The sequence below is a fragment of the Electrona antarctica genome (assembly GCF_951216825.1).
Source record: "Electrona antarctica genome assembly, contig: scaffold_40, whole genome shotgun sequence".
Lineage (NCBI taxonomy): Eukaryota > Metazoa > Chordata > Actinopteri > Myctophiformes > Myctophidae > Electrona > Electrona antarctica.
In genome coordinates this window covers 155021-182185 of record NW_027638523.1, presented here as the reverse complement: position 1 = coordinate 182185, position 27165 = coordinate 155021, and the positions used below count along the sequence as shown (strand labels likewise).

At 40.7% G+C, this 27165-nt stretch overlaps 4 protein-coding genes across 6 annotated transcripts in view; all 4 read right to left on the bottom strand.

Moving 5' to 3' along the window:
• Window positions 1-27165, bottom strand: part of LOC306917958 (uncharacterized protein) — a 338291-nt gene that overhangs the window by 258734 nt on the left and 52392 nt on the right. The window lies entirely within an intron of this gene.
• LOC306917972 (cysteine/serine-rich nuclear protein 3-like) lies at window positions 8068-8988 on the bottom strand (the record flags this gene model as incomplete). The annotated part of the gene is given in 2 exon segments (XM_079530873.1): window positions 8068-8661; window positions 8665-8988. Coding segments are annotated over 2 exon segments (918 nt in total), but the record flags the coding sequence as incomplete, so codon positions are not given.
• LOC306917971 (cysteine/serine-rich nuclear protein 3-like) lies at window positions 14305-15225 on the bottom strand (the record flags this gene model as incomplete). The annotated part of the gene is made up of 1 exon (XM_079530872.1): window positions 14305-15225. A coding segment is annotated over one exon (921 nt), but the record flags the coding sequence as incomplete, so codon positions are not given.
• On the bottom strand, window positions 24456-25558 carry LOC306917970 (cysteine/serine-rich nuclear protein 3-like; the record flags this gene model as incomplete). Its single annotated transcript, XM_079530871.1, has 2 exons — window positions 24456-24491; window positions 24608-25558. The coding sequence occupies 2 exons, from the start codon at window positions 25556-25558 to the stop codon at window positions 24456-24458; spliced, it is 987 nt and encodes a 328-aa protein (XP_079386997.1).

The following is a 27165-nucleotide window of genomic DNA, read 5'->3' as shown; positions in this document are numbered from 1 at the left end:
AGTGTCCTGTCTGGATCAGTGTTGGCCGACATCACCATATTGTGGCGTTGTCATAGTCAAACATGTACTGTACACAAAATCCAATACCAATAACTGGGAGTGCATTACATTTGCAATGGTTGACCCCACAAACACCTTGAGACGGTCATAGGTGAGGCATGGTGATGAAGGGATGGTCCAACACCTGGTCAGGTGTTATCCTCCCCTCTGGATCCAGATGAAGCATTCGTTTCAACAGGTCCATGAAGACGTCACAAGATGTTTCATCAGCATCGCAACGCAGGGAGGAGAACACTTCTTCCAGTGAGCAAATCACACATGTAAGTGTATACATAACATCCTCTATTAGCAGTTCTGCCTTTAACTCCTGCACTGTGTAATACTCCTCTGGTTCCTGGAAAACACAAAACAAAACATTTGTAGTGATCTGATTGAATGACGTGCAAAGACAGCCTATTCTTGAACATTTCAGAGATGAAGTTGTTACTCCAATATTAGTTGCAGTCATACCTTAAATCTCCATGTATCGTCTTCCTGAATGAAATAGCTGCAGGTTGTTTGTCCAGCATCCAAGAGGGATTGCTCTGGCATACCAAGTGTCAAGAGGATGGATTGAACCTGTAGAAAAAACACAGGATATTTCACATATTGAGAATATTTCATTAACAGTGTTAGGCTATAACTATGGATTAAAGAGTACAGTCAGGATGCATGTAGTAATGTACAGTGCATCAGCACAATACTCACCACATCATATTCAGTCTTCCCGCCAAAGAGATCACGGAACAGCATCCCATTAACCACCATACAGCCCAGTGACCACATGTCAAGTGCCTCTGTGATCGGGAGGCCCAGGAAGAGTTCTGGTGATCTGTGGGTTGTAAAAGAAAAGGATAATGTTAGCAACTTTCAAGTTTCTTCAAGTTCTCAATTGCACTCGTTACACTTTCCATTTTAATATTTGTTTGCATTGAGCTTTCAGTGAAGCAGATAATAAGGCTCACCTATACTGAAGAGGAGGTCTGATCCTCCGTTGCTTGGTCTCAGAGACAGGAACGGCCAGACCAAAGTCAATGAGTTTGACTTTGAGGGGTTGTTGTCGTTGGTTCACCAGCATGATGTTGTCTAGTTTGATGTCTGTGTGGATCAGACCGATTCCCTTCAGGGCCTGGAGTGCAATGGCAAGCTGCAAGACAAGAATAAAGAGCATGATCAGAAATTCAGAAATTCAACTCAGTATCTTTGTATCAATATTTTTTCCATTACTTTAAAATGTAATTGTCAAAGCCATACCTGCTGTATGATGCATCTCGTCTCCATCATGGACATATGGACATGTCTCTCGTTCAAGAAATCCAGGAGATTAACATCCAGAGACTCAAACACCATGCATCTCAATCCTTTATGCACAAAGCTGTCGTAAAATCTCACTGTTCCACACGTGTCAGGGTCCAGGACTTTCATCATTTGCAACACAGCCATCTAGGAATACAAGAAAGATTTAGATTAGATAACTTAATGATAAATCAGAGCCAAATATTAAAATCTTCAAGAACAATGCTATTGCTTACCTCATGTGCTGCCAATTCATCGTGATTGTGGCGATTCTTCAATATCTTGATGGCCACTGTGTCACCGGTGAACGTGCTGATGGCTTTGGCCACCGTCCCAAAGCTTCCTTCCCCCATGAAGCTCTGGACCAGGTACTGGCCTCTGTCCAGCAGGTCCATCTCAGACACCATGTAACTCTCTGGACCGTCCGAGTGTTGGGAGGAGCTGGAGGTCACCATGACCAGTGGTGTTGGGGACGGGACATCAACAGAGTTGAACACGCCGTCCAGCTTGTCTCTACGGTCAGGCGTATCATCTTGTAGTAGCCTCTCTAGTTCTAGCCTCATGACGGTGTCGATGTAGTGGGTCTGCACGCGTCTGGAGTTGAACTCTACGCGTCCCTGAATGTTTGCGCAGCCGTCTTTAGTGCAGCATGGGAGGCATGCGTCCATGTGGCACTTGATTCCTGCCAGACTGCATTCACAAGTCTCTGGCTCACAGAAACCCTGGCAATTGCATCCAGAGTCCTCCCTGAAGACACGCAGGGAATGCAGCTGTCTCTTCTCCTCTTTGTCAATGTGCTTCACACCTGCTGCTCGCAGGAGTGCCTGTCTGTGCTTGTAGGAGTACGGCTGCAGGAAGCTGTTCCCATCCTCCAGCTCGGCGTCGGTGATGTGGACGTCAGTGTCTCCGTCTGGGACCTGGTCTGCAGTCAGTCGCTCATATTCTCTCTGGTCAATGATAACATTGGCCATCAACTGGTGTCTCAAAGCCTCAAGCTTCTCCTCTCTCCGTCTCTCTCTCCGTCTCTCTCTGCGCCAACTCCGTTGTTCCAGGGCGTGCTCTGCCATTGTGTATCTGCGGAGAGTGCTGTGCCTGTGCAACATGCCCAGACTGGCACCCCCGCGAAAGGGTACGCTAGTGAAACCCTGGCATTGTGGGAAGTAGAACACCGTCACCAGATCAAAGCGCACGTTGCCCTTCCAGCTTTGGCCTCTTCAGAATAGACTGGATGGGTTGACTGGCAGCAGGTGAAGCAGAACCATTAGTTGTAAAGTCCTGGCTTTCTGAGGAGCTGCTCTCCCCATCAGAATCCCATTCCGTGGAGGCAGGAGAAGGCAGGGATGATGATGGAGGTGAGGAGTAGAATGGATCTTCATCGTCGACCTCCTCAAACTTTCTTTTCAGAATACCTCTCATGACTCGACGGTGGCGCTTCACTCACGACGGAATCAAATATAAAGGAGAGCTGGAAAAGTAGACGTTTCGGACTGGTTGGTCCTTCCTCAGGCAAGATTCTGTTAGAGAATGATTAGTTGTGCTGGAGCCCTGGTTTTATGTGTTCCTAATGGTGGGCGTGACTCATAGTCATTCGGCCAATTAGCTTTGTTGATGGGTGTGGTTTACTTGGCCATTGTTTAATTCCGTCCAATCAGAATCAATGGGTGTGTGTTCTCTTGTTCTGGTTTCTTTCATTTGTAGTGTGGTTTTTGTAGAGGCAACATGTCTTTACTGGAGAATCAGTAATAATTATAATAGACTTCCCCCAAGTTACAGGTACAAGCTCGACTGGGGGGACCTGGGGACTTCAGTGCAATGTACCTACATATGTTGCGACCGAAGGTCGCAACATATGTAAGTGTATGTAAGTACATTGCAAGGAATGAGTGCATTCGCCATGTACTTGAAGGAAGCCTAATCCAATCACTCTTAGATTATCTCCAGTTTAAGTTTAAGAGTTTAAGTTTACCTTATTGTTGTAGGACTTTTGGTTTATTTAGCCTTATTGGGGTTAATTCACCCCATGGCTCCATTTCAACAAAGACAAATTTACATGTGTTTCTCTTTTGTTTCCTGAGCCCGGTGTCTAATGGCCCATTTGGTGTCAGTGACACCTCTATGCTTCTTGTCCCAGGCTGGTTTGGAATGTGCTAATGTGTCCCCTATTCAAAGTCTGATTTCCATTGAGTGTTGGCTTTGTCTATGTGGCTGGGGAGTTTTGGTACAAAATCAGAACAACTTGTCTAATATTTTGGCATGTTTAATGCAGCTCTAAGGTATATAATGACATAGTAAAATGAACTTTAAGAACTGGTTTTCCAGTTAATCTGGAGAAAAACCATTCAATGGTCGAAAACAGAGTCCACTTGAACATAACAGTCCACTTTGGTTGAACAATATTTAGTCTACTAGTCTAGTGATCCATTGAGGAGTTTCTTAAAGTCAAAGCAGGAGCCAGCATAAATATAAAATAACGTTATTGGTATAGCAAATTCCAACAAGGCATTTCAATGTGCTTTGCACACATCAGGAAACATATATAAAATCATAACTAAAACAAAAATACATAAAACATTACAGTGCAGAAGAGAAAGAAAAACTCAATCAAATGCAGTGGGAAACAGAACAGTATTTCATTGTGATGTAAAATATATAAGAGTGCCAGCATACCTGCTGTTTTCTGGGAGTTCTTCCACATGTGGTGCATAACAACTGCTGGTTTATAATAAACCTTAAAAAGCAGTATAGTAGTTAATCCAAAAATGACTTACTCAGTATCTGGATAAATATGTACAATCTAACTATTGAATAAGTGGATATGAATTAATTGTTACTGCAGCAGAGCCATTCATCTTGAGGATTTCTCCACATTATTTCAGTAACATCAGAACCAAGGAGAACCAGCTCTGGTGAAGAAACAACTGCTCATACTGTGATTTACATCCCATTTATCTTAATTTATCTTGGAACACTTACAAACCACAGATAAAAAACAAATCTTGACTTTAAACATTTATTAAAAACAAGAAAACGGAAGTAAAACAGTTAGGCCTATTTGTTTCAAACAATATTTATAAATAGTAGACAAGCCTTCACATCTTGTCTTTTACAAGTAGCCTATATACAGCACCCCTTGTATTTTATGTGTTAGGTTGTAATGTAGGTTCAATTTGTTTCCACTTTAGTATAGAAGACAGTGGTCTGGTTTCTGTACAGGACTGGAACAGCAAATAAGTATATTGTCAAATCAAAGTCTCATATTCTATTGTGCGCTATTGGTTTCATTTCATTTCTTATCTATATTTACAGTGAATTCCCATTGTGTAATGTGTAGGCCTGTGTGCAGAAACATGTGTCCATAGTATTAATACATGATCAGGATAAGTCAAGATAAATCAGGATATATCATTATACTTATTCAATTATATCCTATATTAATTATTTGTTTGTTCAGTAACAGAGGTTACTGTCTCCATATCCAGTCATATAAGTCATAGTGAAACTGGAAGGGATTGAATGAAAATACACTGAACAAAAACATAAGCTGATACATTTTTGCAGGGTTCTCTCTCAATATGGTGGTGATGAATGCACTTTTATTCAATGTTTTTCAAATGCTAAATAATGAACAAACCCCACATTCTTTCCCCATGTTAAAATGTACACATGCTAAATGATGATGGCTGATGCTTCATTCACTATATGCATTCAAATGCAGAGATTAACGTGTTAATGGTCACTCGTTGTCTGGCATTGGACAGATCACCTGCTAATGATCACATTTTGGATGAACTGAGACCATTTCACACCTCTTTGACTCTGATGAGTTTCAGCAGAACTACAGTAATAGGTCTATCATCACATGGAACTGTTATCACTCTTTCAGCTTTCTAGTGTGCAATGTTTCAGGTGTGTTAAAATGGCTATATGTTCTTGTAACAATCATTGCTATTATTGTTTGTGGTGACAATGTTAAAGTGCAATGTTTACTTACAGTGAGTGCACAACATGCTGCTGTTTGTTTTAAAAGGCTTTATACCCTGCTGTATATCAGTGGTTCCCAAACGTCACGCCAAGGACCCCCAAATAGACACTAATTACTAGCCTTTACTAATACATATATAGGACATGGATGGATGGAAACATGACCGCAAGGACGTTCTATCTAGTATACAATCAATAAATGTAGAGATATAAGTTAACTGGAAAATATGAATGTTTTAAAACCTGTTCTGGGCCATATTTAAGAACGTACACAACGCATATTTCAAGGTAACACGTTTTATTTCAACCATGTTTACAACTTAAAACATATATCAATAGAACAATTATTTACAAAATGTATTGTGCTAATTTCTTCTCAGTTGGAATGCAGCCAATGATGTGAACATAACACAATGTCTAATATAACATGTCTAATATAGTATAATGTGCAAGGGAATAATACATACAATTAGAAATGCTTATTTTAAAACAAAAATACATAACACATTACAGTGCAGAAGAGAAAGAAAAACTCAATCAAATGCAGTTTGATGTGATGTCATATACAGTACTGGTATGTACAATATAAACTTGCAAGTGCAATATTAAATACAAAATGTAAAATAAACACATGAAATGTATATAATATACTAATATAGAATCACAGTCTGTTGTGCAGGTGAGAGACAACACTTAGCAGCAGATAATATCACACATGTAAGTGTATACATAACATCATCTATTAGCAGCACTGCAACAGCAGTGTGTATAGTATATAGTCATATAGTAACAGTCAGTGATAGTGCATGTGTTCTTACAGTATAACTACTAAGAGTACTGTGATCACAAATGGTACACCCCATGGGTCACACATGATCTCAGTTTCAGTTGACTGAAGTGTCTTAGGTAGCATAGTGTCCTGTCTGGATCAGTGTTGGCCGACATCACCATATTGTGGCGTTGTCATAGTCAAACATGTACTGTACACAAAATCCAATACCAATAACTGGGAGTGCATTACATTTGCAATGGTTGACCCCACAAACACCTTGAGACGGTCATAGGTGAGGCATGGTGATGAAGGGATGGTCCAACACCTGGTCAGGTGTTATCCTCCCCTCTGGATCCAGATGAAGCATTCGTTTCAACAGGTCCATGAAGACGTCACAAGATGTTTCATCAGCATCGCAACGCAGGGAGGAGAACACTTCTTCCAGTGAGCAAATCACACATGTAAGTGTATACATAACATCCTCTATTAGCAGTTCTGCCTTTAACTCCTGCACTGTGTAATACTCCTCTGGTTCCTGGAAAACACAAAACAAAACATTTTTAGTGATCTGATTGAATGACGTGCAAAGACAGCCTATTCTTGAACATTTCAGAGATGAAGTTGTTACTCCAATATTAGTTGCAGTCATACCTTAAATCTCCATGTATCGTCTTCCTGAATGAAATAGCTGCAGGTTGTTTGTCCAGCATCCTAGAGGGATTGCTCTGGCATACCAAGTGTCAAGAGGATGGATTGAACCTGTAGAAAAAACACAGGATATTTCACATATTGAGAATATTTCATTAACAGTGTTAGGCTATAACTATGGATTAAAGAGTACAGTCAGGATGCATGTAGTAATGTACAGTGCATCAGCACAATACTCACCACATCATATTCAGTCTTCCCGCCAAAGAGATCACGGAACAGCATCCCATTAACCACCATACAGCCCAGTGACCACATGTCAAGTGCCTCTGTGATCGGGAGGCCCAGGAAGAGTTCTGGTGATCTGTGGGTTGTAAAAGAAAAGGATAATGTTAGCAACTTTCAAGTTTCTTCAAGTTCTCAATTGCACTCGTTACACTTTCCATTTTAATATTTGTTTGCATTGAGCTTTCAGTGAAGCAGATAATAAGGCTCACCTATACTGAAGAGGAGGTCTGATCCTCCGTTGCTTGGTCTCAGAGACAGGAACGGCCAGACCAAAGTCAATGAGTTTGACTTTGAGGGGTTGTTGTCGTTGGTTCACCAGCATGATGTTGTCTAGTTTGATGTCTGTGTGGATCAGACCGATTCCCTTCAGGGCCTGGAGTGCAATGGCAAGCTGCAAGACAAGAATAAAGAGCATGATCAGAAATTCAGAAATTCAACTCAGTATCTTTGTATCAATATTTTTTCCATTACTTTAAAATGTAATTGTCAAAGCCATACCTGCTGTATGATGCATCTCGTCTCCATCATGGACATATGGACATGTCTCTCGTTCAAGAAATCCAGGAGATTAACATCCAGAGACTCAAACACCATGCATCTCAATCCTTTATGCACAAAGCTGTCGTAAAATCTCACTGTTCCACACGTGTCAGGGTCCAGGACTTTCATCATTTGCAACACAGCCATCTAGGAATACAAGAAAGATTTAGATTAGATAACTTAATGATAAATCAGAGCCAAATATTAAAATCTTCAAGAACAATGCTATTGCTTACCTCATGTGCTGCCAATTCATCGTGATTGTGGCGATTCTTCAATATCTTGATGGCCACTGTGTCACCGGTGAACGTGCTGATGGCTTTGGCCACCGTCCCAAAGCTTCCTTCCCCCATGAAGCTCTGGACCAGGTACTGGCCTCTGTCCAGCAGGTCCATCTCAGACACCATGTAACTCTCTGGACCGTCCGAGTGTTGGGAGGAGCTGGAGGTCACCATGACCAGTGGTGTTGGGGACGGGACATCAACAGAGTTGAACACGCCGTCCAGCTTGTCTCTACGGTCAGGCGTATCATCTTGTAGTAGCCTCTCTAGTTCTAGCCTCATGACGGTGTCGATGTAGTGGGTCTGCACGCGTCTGGAGTTGAACTCTACGCGTCCCTGAATGTTTGCGCAGCCGTCTTTAGTGCAGCATGGGAGGCATGCGTCCATGTGGCACTTGATTCCTGCCAGACTGCATTCACAAGTCTCTGGCTCACAGAAACCCTGGCAATTGCATCCAGAGTCCTCCCTGAAGACACGCAGGGAATGCAGCTGTCTCTTCTCCTCTTTGTCAATGTGCTTCACACCTGCTGCTCGCAGGAGTGCCTGTCTGTGCTTGTAGGAGTACGGCTGCAGGAAGCTGTTCCCATCCTCCAGCTCGGCGTCGGTGATGTGGACGTCAGTGTCTCCGTCTGGGACCTGGTCTGCAGTCAGTCGCTCATATTCTCTCTGGTCAATGATAACATTGGCCATCAACTGGTGTCTCAAAGCCTCAAGCTTCTCCTCTCTCCGTCTCTCTCGTAGTCTCTCTCTGCGCCAACTCCGTTGTTCCAGGGCGTGCTCTGCCATTGTGTATCTGCGGAGAGTGCTGTGCCTGTGCTACATGCCCAGACTGGCACCCCCGCGAAAGGGTACGCTAGTGAAACCCTGGCATTGTGGGAAGTAGAACACCGTCACCAGATCAAAGCGCACGTTGCTCTGCCTCCCTTCCAGCTTTGGCCTCTTCAGAATAGACTGGATGGGTTGACTGGCAGCAGGTGAAGCAGAACCATTAGTTGTAAAGTCCTGGCTTTCTGAGGAGCTGCTCTCCCCATCAGAATCCCATTCCGTGGAGGCAGGAGAAGGCAGGGACGATGATGGAGGTGAGGAGTAGAATGGATCTTCATCGTCGACCTCCTCAAACTTTCTTTTCAGAATACCTCTCATGACTCGACGGTGGCGCTTCACTCACGACGGAATCAAATATAAAGGAGAGCTGGAAAAGTAGACGTTTCGGACTGGTTGGTCCTTCCTCAGGCAAGATTCTGTTAGAGAATGATTAGTTGTGCTGGAGCCCTGGTTTTATGTGTTCCTAATGGTGGGCGTGACTCATAGTCATTCGGCCAATTAGCTTTGTTGATGGGTGTGGTTTACTTGGCCATTGTTTAATTCCGTCCAATCAGAATCAATGGGTGTGTGTTCTCTTGTTCTGGTTTCTTTCATTTGTAGTGTGGTTTTTGTAGAGGCAACATGTCTTTACTGGAGAATCAGTAATAATTATAATAGACTTCCCCCAAGTTACAGGTACAAGCTCGACTGGGGGGACCTGGGGACTTCAGTGCAATGTACCTACATATGTTGCGACCGAAGGTCGCAACATATGTAAGTGTATGTAAGTACATTGCAAGGAATGAGTGCATTCGCCATGTACTTGAAGGAAGCCTAATCCAATCACTCTTAGATTATCTCCAGTTTAAGTTTAAGAGTTTAAGTTTACCTTATTGTTGTAGGACTTTTGGTTTATTTAGCCTTATTGGGGTTAATTCACCCCATGGCTCCATTTCAACAAAGACAAATTTACATGTGTTTCTCTTTTGTTTCCTGAGCCCGGTGTCTAATGGCCCATTTGGTGTCAGTGACACCTCTATGCTTCTTGTCCCAGGCTGGTTTGGAATGTGCTAATGTGTCCCCTATTCAAAGTCTGATTTCCATTGAGTGTTGGCTTTGTCTATGTGGCTGGGGAGTTTTGGTACAAAATCAGAACAACTTGTCTAATATTTTGGCATGTTTAATGCAGCTCTAAGGTATATAATGACATAGTAAAATGAACTTTAAGAACTGGTTTTCCAGTTAATCTGGAGAAAAACCATTCAATGGTCGAAAACAGAGTCCACTTGAACATAACAGTCCACTTTGGTTGAACAATATTTAGTCTACTAGTCTAGTGATCCATTGAGGAGTTTCTTAAAGTCAAAGCAGGAGCCAGCATAAATATAAAATAACGTTATTGGTATAGCAAATTCCAACAAGGCATTTCAATGTGCTTTGCACACATCAGGAAACATATATAAAATCATAACTAAAACAAAAATACATAAAACATTACAGTGCAGAAGAGAAAGAAAAACTCAATCAAATGCAGTGGGAAACAGAACAGTATTTCATTGTGATGTAAAATATATAAGAGTGCCAGCATACCTGCTGTTTTCTGGGAGTTCTTCCACATGTGGTGCATAACAACTGCTGGTTTATAATAAACCTTAAAAAGCAGTATAGTAGTTAATCCAAAAATGACTTACTCAGTATCTGGATAAATATGTACAATCTAACTATTGAATAAGTGGATATGAATTAATTGTTACTGCAGCAGAGCCATTCATCTTGAGGATTTCTCCACATTATTTCAGTAACATCAGAACCAAGGAGAACCAGCTCTGGTGAAGAAACAACTGCTCATACTGTGATTTACATCCCATTTATCTTAATTTATCTTGGAACACTTACAAACCACAGATAAAAAACAAATCTTGACTTTAAACATTTATTAAAAACAAGAAAACGGAAGTAAAACAGTTAGGCCTATTTGTTTCAAACAATATTTATAAATAGTAGACAAGCCTTCACATCTTGTCTTTTACAAGTAGCCTATATACAGCACCCCTTGTATTTTATGTGTTAGGTTGTAATGTAGGTTCAATTTGTTTCCACTTTAGTATAGAAGACAGTGGTCTGGTTTCTGTACAGGACTGGAACAGCAAATAAGTATATTGTCAAATCAAAGTCTCATATTCTATTGTGCGCTATTGGTTTCATTTCATTTCTTATCTATATTTACAGTGAATTCCCATTGTGTAATGTGTAGGCCTGTGTGCAGAAACATGTGTCCATAGTATTAATACATGATCAGGATAAGTCAAGATAAATCAGGATATATCATTATACTTATTCAATTATATCCTATATTAATTATTTGTTTGTTCAGTAACAGAGGTTACTGTCTCCATATCCAGTCATATAAGTCATAGTGAAACTGGAAGGGATTGAATGAAAATACACTGAACAAAAACATAAGCTGATACATTTTTGCAGGGTTCTCTCTCAATATGGTGGTGATGAATGCACTTTTATTCAATGTTTTTCAAATGCTAAATAATGAACAAACCCCACATTCTTTCCCCATGTTAAAATGTACACATGCTAAATGATGATGGCTGATGCTTCATTCACTATATGCATTCAAATGCAGAGATTAACGTGTTAATGGTCACTCGTTGTCTGGCATTGGACAGATCACCTGCTAATGATCACATTTTGGATGAACTGAGACCATTTCACACCTCTTTGACTCTGATGAGTTTCAGCAGAACTACAGTAATAGGTCTATCATCACATGGAACTGTTATCACTCTTTCAGCTTTCTAGTGTGCAATGTTTCAGGTGTGTTAAAATGGCTATATGTTCTTGTAACAATCATTGCTATTATTGTTTGTGGTGACAATGTTAAAGTGCAATGTTTACTTACAGTGAGTGCACAACATGCTGCTGTTTGTTTTAAAAGGCTTTATACCCTGCTGTATATCAGTGGTTCCCAAACGTCACGCCAAGGACCCCCAAATAGACACTAATTACTAGCCTTTACTAATACATATATAGGACATGGATGGATGGAAACATGACCGCAAGGACGTTCTATCTAGTATACAATCAATAAATGTAGAGATATAAGTTAACTGGAAAATATGAATGTTTTAAAACCTGTTCTGGGCCATATTTAAGAACGTACACAACGCATATTTCAAGGTAACACGTTTTATTTCAACCATGTTTACAACTTAAAACATATATCAATAGAACAATTATTTACAAAATGTATTGTGCTAATTTCTTCTCAGTTGGAATGCAGCCAATGATGTGAACATAACACAATGTCTAATATAACATGTCTAATATAGTATAATGTGCAAGGGAATAATACATACAATTAGAAATGCTTATTTTAAAACAAAAATACATAACACATTACAGTGCAGAAGAGAAAGAAAAACTCAATCAAATGCAGTTTGATGTGATGTCATATACAGTACTGGTATGTACAATATAAACTTGCAAGTGCAATATTAAATACAAAATGTAAAATAAACACATGAAATGTATATAATATACTAATATAGAATCACAGTCTGTTGTGCAGGTGAGAGACAACACTTAGCAGCAGATAATATCACACATGTAAGTGTATACATAACATCATCTATTAGCAGCACTGCAACAGCAGTGTGTATAGTATATAGTCATATAGTAACAGTCAGTGATAGTGCATGTGTTCTTACAGTATAACTACTAAGAGTACTGTGATCACAAATGGTACACCCCATGGGTCACACATGATCTCAGTTTCAGTTGACTGAAGTGTCTTAGGTAGCATAGTGTCCTGTCTGGATCAGTGTTGGCCGACATCACCATATTGTGGCGTTGTCATAGTCAAACATGTACTGTACACAAAATCCAATACCAATAACTGGGAGTGCATTACATTTGCAATGGTTGACCCCACAAACACCTTGAGACGGTCATAGGTGAGGCATGGTGATGAAGGGATGGTCCAACACCTGGTCAGGTGTTATCCTCCCCTCTGGATCCAGATGAAGCATTCGTTTCAACAGGTCCATGAAGACGTCACAAGATGTTTCATCAGCATCGCAACGCAGGGAGGAGAACACTTCTTCCAGTGAGCAAATCACACATGTAAGTGTATACATAACATCCTCTATTAGCAGTTCTGCCTTTAACTCCTGCACTGTGTAATACTCCTCTGGTTCCTGGAAAACACAAAACAAAACATTTTTAGTGATCTGATTGAATGACGTGCAAAGACAGCCTATTCTTGAACATTTCAGAGATGAAGTTGTTACTCCAATATTAGTTGCAGTCATACCTTAAATCTCCATGTATCGTCTTCCTGAATGAAATAGCTGCAGGTTGTTTGTCCAGCATCCAAGAGGGATTGCTCTGGCATACCAAGTGTCAAGAGGATGGATTGAACCTGTAGAAAAAACACAGGATATTTCACATATTGAGAATATTTCATTAACAGTGTTAGGCTATAACTATGGATTAAAGAGTACAGTCAGGATGCATGTAGTAATGTACAGTGCATCAGCACAATACTCACCACATCATATTCAGTCTTCCCGCCAAAGAGATCACGGAACAGCATCCCATTAACCACCATACAGCCCAGTGACCACATGTCAAGTGCCTCTGTGATCGGGAGGCCCAGGAAGAGTTCTGGTGATCTGTGGGTTGTAAAAGAAAAGGATAATGTTAGCAACTTTCAAGTTTCTTCAAGTTCTCAATTGCACTCGTTACACTTTCCATTTTAATATTTGTTTGCATTGAGCTTTCAGTGAAGCAGATAATAAGGCTCACCTATACTGAAGAGGAGGTCTGATCCTCCGTTGCTTGGTCTCAGAGACAGGAACGGCCAGACCAAAGTCAATGAGTTTGACTTTGAGGGGTTGTTGTCGTTGGTTCACCAGCATGATGTTGTCTAGTTTGATGTCTGTGTGGATCAGACCGATTCCCTTCAGGGCCTGGAGTGCAATGGCAAGCTGCAAGACAAGAATAAAGAGCATGATCAGAAATTCAGAAATTCAACTCAGTATCTTTGTATCAATATTTTTTCCATTACTTTAAAATGTAATTGTCAAAGCCATACCTGCTGTATGATGCATCTCGTCTCCATCATGGACATATGGACATGTCTCTCGTTCAAGAAATCCAGGAGATTAACATCCAGAGACTCAAACACCATGCATCTCAATCCTTTATGCACAAAGCTGTCGTAAAATCTCACTGTTCCACACGTGTCAGGGTCCAGGACTTTCATCATTTGCAACACAGCCATCTAGGAATACAAGAAAGATTTAGATTAGATAACTTAATGATAAATCAGAGCCAAATATTAAAATCTTCAAGAACAATGCTATTGCTTACCTCATGTGCTGCCAATTCATCGTGATTGTGGCGATTCTTCAATATCTTGATGGCCACTGTGTCACCGGTGAACGTGCTGATGGCTTTGGCCACCGTCCCAAAGCTTCCTTCCCCCATGAAGCTCTGGACCAGGTACTGGCCTCTGTCCAGCAGGTCCATCTCAGACACCATGTAACTCTCTGGACCGTCCGAGTGTTGGGAGGAGCTGGAGGTCACCATGACCAGTGGTGTTGGGGACGGGACATCAACAGAGTTGAACACGCCGTCCAGCTTGTCTCTACGGTCAGGCGTATCATCTTGTAGTAGCCTCTCTAGTTCTAGCCTCATGACGGTGTCGATGTAGTGGGTCTGCACGCGTCTGGAGTTGAACTCTACGCGTCCCTGAATGTTTGCGCAGCCGTCTTTAGTGCAGCATGGGAGGCATGCGTCCATGTGGCACTTGATTCCTGCCAGACTGCATTCACAAGTCTCTGGCTCACAGAAACCCTGGCAATTGCATCCAGAGTCCTCCCTGAAGACACGCAGGGAATGCAGCTGTCTCTTCTCCTCTTTGTCAATGTGCTTCACACCTGCTGCTCGCAGGAGTGCCTGTCTGTGCTTGTAGGAGTACGGCTGCAGGAAGCTGTTCCCATCCTCCAGCTCGGCGTCGGTGATGTGGACGTCAGTGTCTCTGTCTGGGACCTGGTCTGCAGTCAGTCGCTCATATTCTCTCTGGTCAATGATAACATTGGCCATCAACTGGTGTCTCAAAGCCTCAAGCTTCTCCTCTCTCCGTCTCTCTCGTAGTCTCTCTCTGCGCCAACTCCGTTGTTCCAGGGCGTGCTCTGCCATTGTGTATCTGCGGAGAGTGCTGTGCCTGTGCAACATGCCCAGACTGGCACCCCCGCGAAAGGGTACGCTAGTGAAACCCTGGCATTGTGGGAAGTAGAACACCGTCACCAGATCAAAGCGCACGTTGCTCTGCCTCCCTTCCAGCTTTGGCCTCTTCAGAATAGACTGGATGGGTTGACTGGCAGCAGGTGAAGCAGAACCATTAGTTGTAAAGTCCTGGCTTTCTGAGGAGCTGCTCTCCCCATCAGAATCCCATTCCGTGGAGGCAGGAGAAGGCAGGGACGATGATGGAGGTGAGGAGTAGAATGGATCTTCATCGTCGACCTCCTCAAACTTTCTTTTCAGAATACCTCTCATGACTCGACGGTGGCGCTTCACTCACGACGGAATCAAATATAAAGGAGAGCTGGAAAAGTAGACGTTTCGGACTGGTTGGTCCTTCCTCAGGCAAGATTCTGTTAGAGAATGATTAGTTGTGCTGGAGCCCTGGTTTTATGTGTTCCTAATGGTGGGCGTGACTCATAGTCATTCGGCCAATTAGCTTTGTTGATGGGTGTGGTTTACTTGGCCATTGTTTAATTCCGTCCAATCAGAATCAATGGGTGTGTGTTCTCTTGTTCTGGTTTCTTTCATTTGTAGTGTGGTTTTTGTAGAGGCAACATGTCTTTACTGGAGAATCAGTAATAATTATAATAGACTTCCCCCAAGTTACAGGTACAAGCTCGACTGGGGGGACCTGGGGACTTCAGTGCAATGTACCTACATATGTTGCGACCGAAGGTCGCAACATATGTAAGTGTATGTAAGTACATTGCAAGGAATGAGTGCATTCGCCATGTACTTGAAGGAAGCCTAATCCAATCACTCTTAGATTATCTCCAGTTTAAGTTTAAGAGTTTAAGTTTACCTTATTGTTGTAGGACTTTTGGTTTATTTAGCCTTATTGGGGTTAATTCACCCCATGGCTCCATTTCAACAAAGACAAATTTACATGTGTTTCTCTTTTGTTTCCTGAGCCCGGTGTCTAATGGCCCATTTGGTGTCAGTGACACCTCTATGCTTCTTGTCCCAGGCTGGTTTGGAATGTGCTAATGTGTCCCCTATTCAAAGTCTGATTTCCATTGAGTGTTGGCTTTGTCTATGTGGCTGGGGAGTTTTGGTACAAAATCAGAACAACTTGTCTACTATTTTGGCATGTTTAATGCAGCTCTAAGGTATATAATGACATAGTAAAATGTTGAAAATGAGTGGAATGCCCCTTTAAGAACTGGTTTTCCAGTTAATCTGGAGAAAAACCATTCAATGGTCGAAAACAGAGTCCACTTGAACATAACAGTCCACTTTGGTTGAACAATATTTAGTCTACTAGTCTAGTGATCCATTGAGGAGTTTCTTAAAGTCAAAGCAGGAGCCAGCATAAATATAAAATAACGTTATTGGTATAGCAAATTCCAACAAGGCATTTCAATGTGCTTTGCACACATCAGGAAACATATATAAAATCATAACTAAAACAAAAATACATAAAACATTACAGTGCAGAAGAGAAAGAAAAACTCAATCAAATGCAGTGGGAAACAGAACAGTATTTCATTGTGATGTAAAATATATAAGAGTGCCAGCATACCTGCTGTTTTCTGGGAGTTCTTCCACATGTGGTGCATAACAACTGCTGGTTTATAATAAACCTTAAAAAGCAGTATAGTAGTTAATCCAAAAATGACTTACTCAGTATCTGGATAAATATGTACAATCTAACTATTGAATAAGTGGATATGAATTAATTGTTACTGCAGCAGAGCCATTCATCTTGAGGATTTCTCCACATTATTTCAGTAACATCAGAACCAAGGAGAACCAGCTCTGGTGAAGAAACAACTGCTCATACTGTGATTTACATCCCATTTATCTTAATTTATCTTGGAACACTTACAAACCACAGATAAAAAACAAATCTTGACTTTAAACATTTATTAAAAACAAGAAAACGGAAGTAAAACAGTTAGGCCTATTTGTTTCAAACAATATTTATAAATAGTAGACAAGCCTTCACATCTTGTCTTTTACAAGTAGCCTATATACAGCACCCCTTGTATTTTATGTGTTAGGTTGTAATGTAGGTTCAATTTGTTTCCACTTTAGTATAGAAGACAGTGGTCTGGTTTCTGTACAGGACTGGAACAGCAAATAAGTATATTGTCAAATCAAAGTCTCATATTCTATTGTGCGCTATTGGTTTCATTTCATTTCTTATCTATATTTACAGTGAAATCCCATTGTGTAATGTGTAGGCCTGTGTGCAGAAACATGTGTCCATAGTATTAATACATGATCAGGATAAGTCAAGATAAATCAGGATATATCATTATACTTATTCAATTATATCCTATATTAATTATTTGTTTGTTCAGTAACAGAGGTTACTGTCTCCATATCCAGTCATATAAGTCATAGTGAAACTGGAAGGGATTGAATGAAAATACACTGAACAAAAACATAAGCTGATACATTTTTGCAGGGTTCTCTCTCAATATGGTGGTGATGAATGCACTTTTATTCAATGTTTTTCAAATGCTAAATAATGAACAAACCCCACATTCTTTCCCCATGTTAAAATGTACACATGCTAAATGATGATGGCTGATGCTTCATTCACTATATGCATTCAAATGCAGAGATTAACGTGTTAATGGTCACTCGTTGTCTGGCATTGGACAGATCACCTGCTAATGATCACATTTTGGATGAACTGAGACCATTTCACACCTCTTTGACTCTGATGAGTTTCAGCAGAACTACAGTAATAGGTCTATCATCACATGGAACTGTTATCACTCTTTCAGCTTTCTAGTGTGCAATGTTTCAGGTGTGTTAAAATGGCTATATGTTCTTGTAACAATCATTGCTATTATTGTTTGTGGTGACAATGTTAAAGTGCAATGTTTACTTACAGTGAGTGCACAACATGCTGCTGTTTGTTTTAAAAGGCTTTATACCCTGCTGTATATCAGTGGTTCCCAAACGTCACGCCAAGGACCCCCAAATAGACACTAATTACTAGCCTTTACTAATACATATATAGGACATGGATGGATGGAAACATGACCGCAAGGACGTTCTATCTAGTATACAATCAATAAATGTAGAGATATAAGTTAACTGGAAAATATGAATGTTTTAAAACCTGTTCTGGGCCATATTTAAGAACGTACACAACGCATATTTCAAGGTAACACGTTTTATTTCAACCATGTTTACAACTTAAAACATATATCAATAGAACAATTATTTACAAAATGTATTGTGCTAATTTCTTCTCAGTTGGAATGCAGCCAATGATGTGAACATAACACAATGTCTAATATAACATGTCTAATATAGTATAATGTGCAAGGGAATAATACATACAATTAGAAATGCTTATTTTAAAACAAAAATACATAACACATTACAGTGCAGAAGAGAAAGAAAAACTCAATCAAATGCAGTTTGATGTGATGTCATATACAGTACTGGTATGTACAATATAAACTTGCAAGTGCAATATTAAATACAAAATGTAAAATAAACACATGAAATGTATATAATATACTAATATAGAATCACAGTCTGTTGTGCAGGTGAGAGACAACACTTAGCAGCAGATAATATCACACATGTAAGTGTATACATAACATCATCTATTAGCAGCACTGCAACAGCAGTGTGTATAGTATATAGTCATATAGTAACAGTCAGTGATAGTGCATGTGTTCTTACAGTATAACTACTAAGAGTTCTTGCCTATTGTAAGTCGCTCTGGATTAAGAGCGTCTGCTAAATGCCTAAATTGTAAATTGTAAATTGTAGAGTACTGTGATCACAAATGGTACACCCCATGGGTCACACATGATCTCAGTTTCAGTTGACTGAAGTGTCTTAGGTAGCATAGTGTCCTGTCTGGATCAGTGTTGGCCGACATCACCATATTGTGGCGTTGTCATAGTCAAACATGTACTGTACACAAAATCCAATACCAATAACTGGGAGTGCATTACATTTGCAATGGTTGACCCCACAAACACCTTGAGACGGTCATAGGTGAGGCATGGTGATGAAGGGATGGTCCAACACCTGGTCAGGTGTTATCCTCCCCTCTGGATCCAGATGAAGCATTCGTTTCAACAGGTCCATGAAGACGTCACAAGATGTTTCATCAGCATCGCAACGCAGGGAGGAGAACACTTCTTCCAGTGAGCAAATCACACATGTAAGTGTATACATAACATCCTCTATTAGCAGTTCTGCCTTTAACTCCTGCACTGTGTAATACTCCTCTGGTTCCTGGAAAACACAAAACAAAACATTTTTAGTGATCTGATTGAATGACGTGCAAAGACAGCCTATTCTTGAACATTTCAGAGATGAAGTTGTTACTCCAATATTAGTTGCAGTCATACCTTAAATCTCCATGTATCGTCTTCCTGAATGAAATAGCTGCAGGTTGTTTGTCCAGCATCCAAGAGGGATTGCTCTGGCATACCAAGTGTCAAGAGGATGGATTGAACCTGTAGAAAAAACACAGGATATTTCACATATTGAGAATATTTCATTAACAGTGTTAGGCTATAACTATGGATTAAAGAGTACAGTCAGGATGCATGTAGTAATGTACAGTGCATCAGCACAATACTCACCACATCATATTCAGTCTTCCCGCCAAAGAGATCACGGAACAGCATCCCATTAACCACCATACAGCCCAGTGACCACATGTCAAGTGCCTCTGTGATCGGGAGGCCCAGGAAGAGTTCTGGTGATCTGTGGGTTGTAAAAGAAAAGGATAATGTTAGCAACTTTCAAGTTTCTTCAAGTTCTCAATTGCACTCGTTACACTTTCCATTTTAATATTTGTTTGCATTGAGCTTTCAGTGAAGCAGATAATAAGGCTCACCTATACTGAAGAGGAGGTCTGATCCTCCGTTGCTTGGTCTCAGAGACAGGAACGGCCAGACCAAAGTCAATGAGTTTGACTTTGAGGGGTTGTTGTCGTTGGTTCACCAGCATGATGTTGTCTAGTTTGATGTCTGTGTGGATCAGACCGATTCCCTTCAGGGCCTGGAGTGCAATGGCAAGCTGCAAGACAAGAATAAAGAGCATGATCAGAAATTCAGAAATTCAACTCAGTATCTTTGTATCAATATTTTTTCCATTACTTTAAAATGTAATTGTCAAAGCCATACCTGCTGTATGATGCATCTCGTCTCCATCATGGACATATGGACATGTCTCTCGTTCAAGAAATCCAGGAGATTAACATCCAGAGACTCAAACACCATGCATCTCAATCCTTTATGCACAAAGCTGTCGTAAAATCTCACTGTTCCACACGTGTCAGGGTCCAGGACTTTCATCATTTGCAACACAGCCATCTAGGAATACAAGAAAGATTTAGATTAGATAACTTAATGATAAATCAGAGCCAAATATTAAAATCTTCAAGAACAATGCTATTGCTTACCTCATGTGCTGCCAATTCATCGTGATTGTGGCGATTCTTCAATATCTTGATGGCCACTGTGTCACCGGTGAACGTGCTGATGGCTTTGGCCACCGTCCCAAAGCTTCCTTCCCCCATGAAGCTCTGGACCAGGTACTGGCCTCTGTCCAGCAGGTCCATCTCACCTACATATGTTGCGACCGAAGGTCGCAACATATGTAAGTGTATGTAAGTACATTGCAAGGAATGAGTGCATTCGCCATGTACTTGAAGGAAGCCTAATCCAATCACTCTTAGATTATCTCCAGTTTAAGTTTAAGAGTTTAAGTTTACCTTATTGTTGTAGGACTTTTGGTTTATTTAGCCTTATTGGGGTTAATTCACCCCATGGCTCCATTTCAACAAAGACAAATTTACATGTGTTTCTCTTTTGTTTCCTGAGCCCGGTGTCTAATGGCCCATTTGGTGTCAGTGACACCTCTATGCTTCTTGTCCCAGGCTGGTTTGGAATGTGCTAATGTGTCCCCTATTCAAAGTCTGATTTCCATTGAGTGTTGGCTTTGTCTATGTGGCTGGGGAGTTTTGGTACAAAATCAGAACAACTTGTCTACTATTTTGGCATGTTTAATGCAGCTCTAAGGTATATAATGACATAGTAAAATGTTGAAAATGAGTGGAATGCCCCTTTAAGAACTGGTTTTCCAGTTAATCTGGAGAAAAACCATTCAATGGTCGAAAACAGAGTCCACTTGAACATAACAGTCCACTTTGGTTGAACAATATTTAGTCTACTAGTCTAGTGATCCATTGAGGAGTTTCTTAAAGTCAAAGCAGGAGCCAGCATAAATATAAAATAACGTTATTGGTATAGCAAATTCCAACAAGGCATTTCAATGTGCTTTGCACACATCAGGAAACATATATAAAATCATAACTAAAACAAAAATACATAAAACATTACAGTGCAGAAGAGAAAGAAAAACTCAATCAAATGCAGTGGGAAACAGAACAGTATTTCATTGTGATGTAAAATATATAAGAGTGCCAGCATACCTGCTGTTTTCTGGGAGTTCTTCCACATGTGGTGCATAACAACTGCTGGTTTATAATAAACCTTAAAAAGCAGTATAGTAGTTAATCCAAAAATGACTTACTCAGTATCTGGATAAATATGTACAATCTAACTATTGAATAAGTGGATATGAATTAATTGTTACTGCAGCAGAGCCATTCATCTTGAGGATTTCTCCACATTATTTCAGTAACATCAGAACCAAGGAGAACCAGCTCTGGTGAAGAAACAACTGCTCATACTGTGATTTACATCCCATTTATCTTAATTTATCTTGGAACACTTACAAACCACAGATAAAAAACAAATCTTGACTTTAAACATTTATTAAAAACAAGAAAACGGAAGTAAAACAGTTAGGCCTATTTGTTTCAAACAATATTTATAAATAGTAGACAAGCCTTCACATCTTGTCTTTTACAAGTAGCCTATATACAGCACCCCTTGTATTTTATGTGTTAGGTTGTAATGTAGGTTCAATTTGTTTCCACTTTAGTATAGAAGACAGTGGTCTGGTTTCTGTACAGGACTGGAACAGCAAATAAGTATATTGTCAAATCAAAGTCTCATATTCTATTGCGCGCTATTGGTTTCATTTCATTTCTTATCTATATTTACAGTGAAATCCCATTGTGTAATGTGTAGGCCTGTGTGCAGAAACATGTGTCCATAGTATTAATACATGATCAGGATAAGTCAAGATAAATCAGGATATATCATTATACTTATTCAATTATATCCTATATTAATTATTTGTTTGTTCAGTAACAGAGGTTACTGTCTCCATATCCAGTCATATAAGTCATAGTGAAACTGGAAGGGATTGAATGAAAATACACTGAACAAAAACATAAGCTGATACATTTTTGCAGGGTTCTCTCTCAATATGGTGGTGATGAATGCACTTTTATTCAATGTTTTTCAAATGCTAAATAATGAACAAACCCCACATTCTTTCCCCATGTTAAAATGTACACATGCTAAATGATGATGGCTGATGCTTCATTCACTATATGCATTCAAATGCAGAGATTAACGTGTTAATGGTCACTCGTTGTCTGGCATTGGACAGATCACCTGCTAATGATCACATTTTGGATGAACTGAGACCATTTCACACCTCTTTGACTCTGATGAGTTTCAGCAGAACTACAGTAATAGGTCTATCATCACATGGAACTGTTATCACTCTTTCAGCTTTCTAGTGTGCAATGTTTCAGGTGTGTTAAAATGGCTATATGTTCTTGTAACAATCATTGCTATTATTGTTTGTGGTGACAATGTTAAAGTGCAATGTTTACTTACAGTGAGTGCACAACATGCTGCTGTTTGTTTTAAAAGGCTTTATACCCTGCTGTATATCAGTGGTTCCCAAACGTCACGCCAAGGACCCCCAAATAGACACTAATTACTAGCCTTTACTAATACATATATAGGACATGGATGGATGGAAACATGACCGCAAGGACGTTCTATCTAGTATACAATCAATAAATGTAGAGATATAAGTTAACTGGAAAATATGAATGTTTTAAAACCTGTTCTGGGCCATATTTAAGAACGTACACAACGCATATTTCAAGGTAACACGTTTTATTTCAACCATGTTTACAACTTAAAACATATATCAATAGAACAATTATTTACAAAATGTATTGTGCTAATTTCTTCTCAGTTGGAATGCAGCCAATGATGTGAACATAACACAATGTCTAATATAACATGTCTAATATAGTATAATGTGCAAGGGAATAATACATACAATTAGAAATGCTTATTTTAAAACAAAAATACATAACACATTACAGTGCAGAAGAGAAAGAAAAACTCAATCAAATGCAGTTTGATGTGATGTCATATACAGTACTGGTATGTACAATATAAACTTGCAAGTGCAATATTAAATACAAAATGTAAAATAAACACATGAAATGTATATAATATACTAATATAGAATCACAGTCTGTTGTGCAGGTGAGAGACAACACTTAGCAGCAGATAATATCACACATGTAAGTGTATACATAACATCATCTATTAGCAGCACTGCAACAGCAGTGTGTATAGTATATAGTCATATAGTAACAGTCAGTGATAGTGCATGTGTTCTTACAGTATAACTACTAAGAGTACTGTGATCACAAATGGTACACCCCATGGGTCACACATGATCTCAGTTTCAGTTGACTGAAGTGTCTTAGGTAGCATAGTGTCCTGTCTGGATCAGTGTTGGCCGACATCACCATATTGTGGCGTTGTCATAGTCAAACATGTACTGTACACAAAATCCAATACCAATAACTGGGAGTGCATTACATTTGCAATGGTTGACCCCACAAACACCTTGAGACGGTCATAGGTGAGGCATGGTGATGAAGGGATGGTCCAACACCTGGTCAGGTGTTATCCTCCCCTCTGGATCCAGATGAAGCATTCGTTTCAACAGGTCCATGAAGACGTCACAAGATGTTTCATCAGCATCGCAACGCAGGGAGGAGAACACTTCTTCCAGTGAGCAAATCACACATGTAAGTGTATACATAACATCCTCTATTAGCAGTTCTGCCTTTAACTCCTGCACTGTGTAATACTCCTCTGGTTCCTGGAAAACACAAAACAAAACATTTTTATTGACAATTACATTTTAAAGTAATGGAAAAAATATTGATACAAAGATACTGAGTTGAATTTCTGAATTTCTGATCATGCTCTTTATTCTTGTCTTGCAGCTTGCCATTGCACTCCAGGCCCTGAAGGGAATCGGTCTGATCCACACAGACATCAAACTAGACAACATCATGCTGGTGAACCAACGACAACAACCCCTCAAAGTCAAACTCATTGACTTTGGTCTGGCCGTTCCAGTCTGCAAACAAGGCCCTATATGTGTCATTGTCATTGTCATTGTCACAGAGGCTGAGGGCGTGGGCCAGCCCTGCAGCTCCATCGTCCATGTCAACCAGACCCGGGCTTCCCCCGACGTCATCCAAGTCTTCGCTTTGGGAAGGGGAGCATGAGGAGTCGGTCATGTCGCTGCTACAGCTGTTCTCCTCCACCACGGAGCGCTCTGGACTGAAATGGTAGGAAGGGGTGGGGGGCATGGTGAGAGGAAGCCCTTCGTCCTCGGCGGAAAACCTGAAGGGACAGCTTTTTTCCGGGGCATCCCCTGCTGGGGGTCCCTGGTCCACATCCAACTGGAGATCTTCTGGAGCCACGCTCTGGTGGTCCAGTTGGTCAGGCGTATCATCTTGTAGTAGCCTCTCTAGTTCTAGCCTCATGACGGTGTCGATGTAGTGGGTCTGCGCGCGTCTGGAGTTGAACTCTACGCGTCCCTGAATGTTTGCGCAGCCGTCTTTAGTGCAGCATGGGAGGCATGCGTCCATCTGGCACTTGATTCCTGCCAGACTGCATTCACAAGTCTCTGGCTCACAGAAACCCTGGCAATTGCATCCAGAGTCCTCCCTGAAGACACGCAGGGAATGCAGCTGTCTCTTCTCCTCTTTGTCAATGTGCTTCACACCTGCTGCTCGCAGGAGTGCCTGTCTGTGCTTGTAGGAGTACGGCTGCAGGAAGCTGTTCCCATCCTCCAGCTCGGCGTCGGTGATGTGGACGTCAGTGTCTCCGTCTGGGACCTGGTCTGCAGTCAGTCGCTCAGATTCTCTCTGGTCAATGGTACCATTGGCCATCAACTGGTGTCTCAAAGCCTCAAGCTTCTCCTCTCTCCGTCTCTCTCGTAGTCTCTCTCTGCGCCAACTCCGTTGTTCCAGGGCGTGCTCTGCCATTGTGTACCTGCGGAGAGTGCTGTGCCTGTGCAACATGCCCAGACTGGCACCCCCGCGAAGGGGTACGCTAGTGAAACCCTGGCATTGTGGGAAGTAGAACACCGTCACCAGATCAAAGCGCACGTTGCTCTGCCTCCCTTCCAGCTTTGGCCTCTTCAGAATAGACTGGATGGGTTGACTGGCAGCAGGTGAAGCAGAACCATTAGTTGTAAAGTCCTGGCTTTCTGAGGAGCTGCTCTCCCCATCAGAATCCCATTCCGTGGAGGCAGGAGAAGGCAGGGACGATGATGGAGGAGAGGAGTAGAATGGATCTTCATCGTCGACCTCCTCAAACTTTCTTTTCAGAATACCTCTCATGACTCGACGGTGGCGCTTCACTCACGACGGAATCAAATATAAAGGAGAGCTGTAAAAGTAGACGTTTCGGACTGGTTGGTCCTTCCTCAGGCAAGATTCTGTTAGGAGAATGATTAGTTGTGCTGGAGCCCTGGTTTTATGTGTTCCTAATGGTGGGCGTGACTCATAGTCATTCGGCCAATTAGCTTTGTTGATGGGTGTGGTTTACTTGGCCATTGTTTCATTCCGTCCAATCAGAATCAATGGGTGTGTGTTCTCTTGTTCTGGTTTCTTTCATTTGTAGTGTGGTTTTTGTAGAGGCAACATGTCTTTACTGGAGAATCAGTAATAATTATAATAGACTTCCCCCAAGTTACAGGTACAAGCTCGACTGGGGGGACCTGGGGACTTCAGTGCAATGTACCTACATATGTTGCGACCGAAGGTCGCAACATATGTAAGTGTATGTAAGTACATTGCAAGGAATGAGTGCATTCGCCATGTACTTGAAGGAAGCCTAATCCAATCACTCTTAGATTATCTCCAGTTTAAGTTTAAGAGTTTAAGTTTACCTTATTGTTGTAGGACTTTTGGTTTATTTAGCCTTATTGGGGTTAATTCACCCCATGGCTCCATTTCAACAAAGACAAATTTACATGTGTTTCTCTTTTGTTTCCTGAGCCCGGTGTCTAATGGCCCATTTGGTGTCAGTGACACCTCTATGCTTCTTGTCCCAGGCTGGAATGTGCTAATGTGTCCCCTATTCAAAGTCTGATTTCCATTGAGTGTTGGCTTTGTCTACGTGGCTGGGGAGTTTTGGTACAAAATCAAAACAACTTGTCTAATATTTTGGCATGTTTAATGCAGCTCTAAGGTATATAATGACATAGTAAAATGTTGAAAATGAGTGGAATGCCCCTTTAAGAACTGGTTTTCCAGTTAATCTGGAGAAAAACCATTCAATGGTCGAAAACAGAGTCCACTTGAACATAACAGTCCACTTTGGTTGAACAATATTTAGTCTACTATTCTAGTGATCCATTGAGGAGTTTCTTAAAGTCAAAGCAGGAGCCAGCATAAATATAAAATAACGTTATTGGTATAGCAAATTCCAACAAGGCATTTCAATGTGCTTTGCACACATCAGGAAACATATATAAAATCATAACTTAAACAAAAATACATAAAACATTACAGTGCAGAAGAGAAAGAAAAACTCAATCAAATGCAGTGGGAAACAGAACAGTATTTCATTGTGATGTAAAATAAATAAGAGTGCCAGCATACCTGCTGTTTTCTGGGAGTTCTTCCACATGTGGTGCATAACAACTGCTGGTTTATAATAAACCTTAAAAAGCAGTATAGTAGTTCATCCAAAAATGACTTACTCAGTATCTGGATAAATATGTACAATCTAACTATTGAATAAGTGGATATGAATTCATTGTTACTGCAGCAGAGCCATTCATCTTGAGGATTTCTCCACATTATTTCAGTAACATCAGAACCAAGGAGAACCAGCTCTGGTGAAGAAACAACTGCTCATACTGTGATTTACATCCCATTTATCTTAATTTATCTTGGAACACTTACAAACCACAGATAAAAAACAAATCTTGACTTTAAAC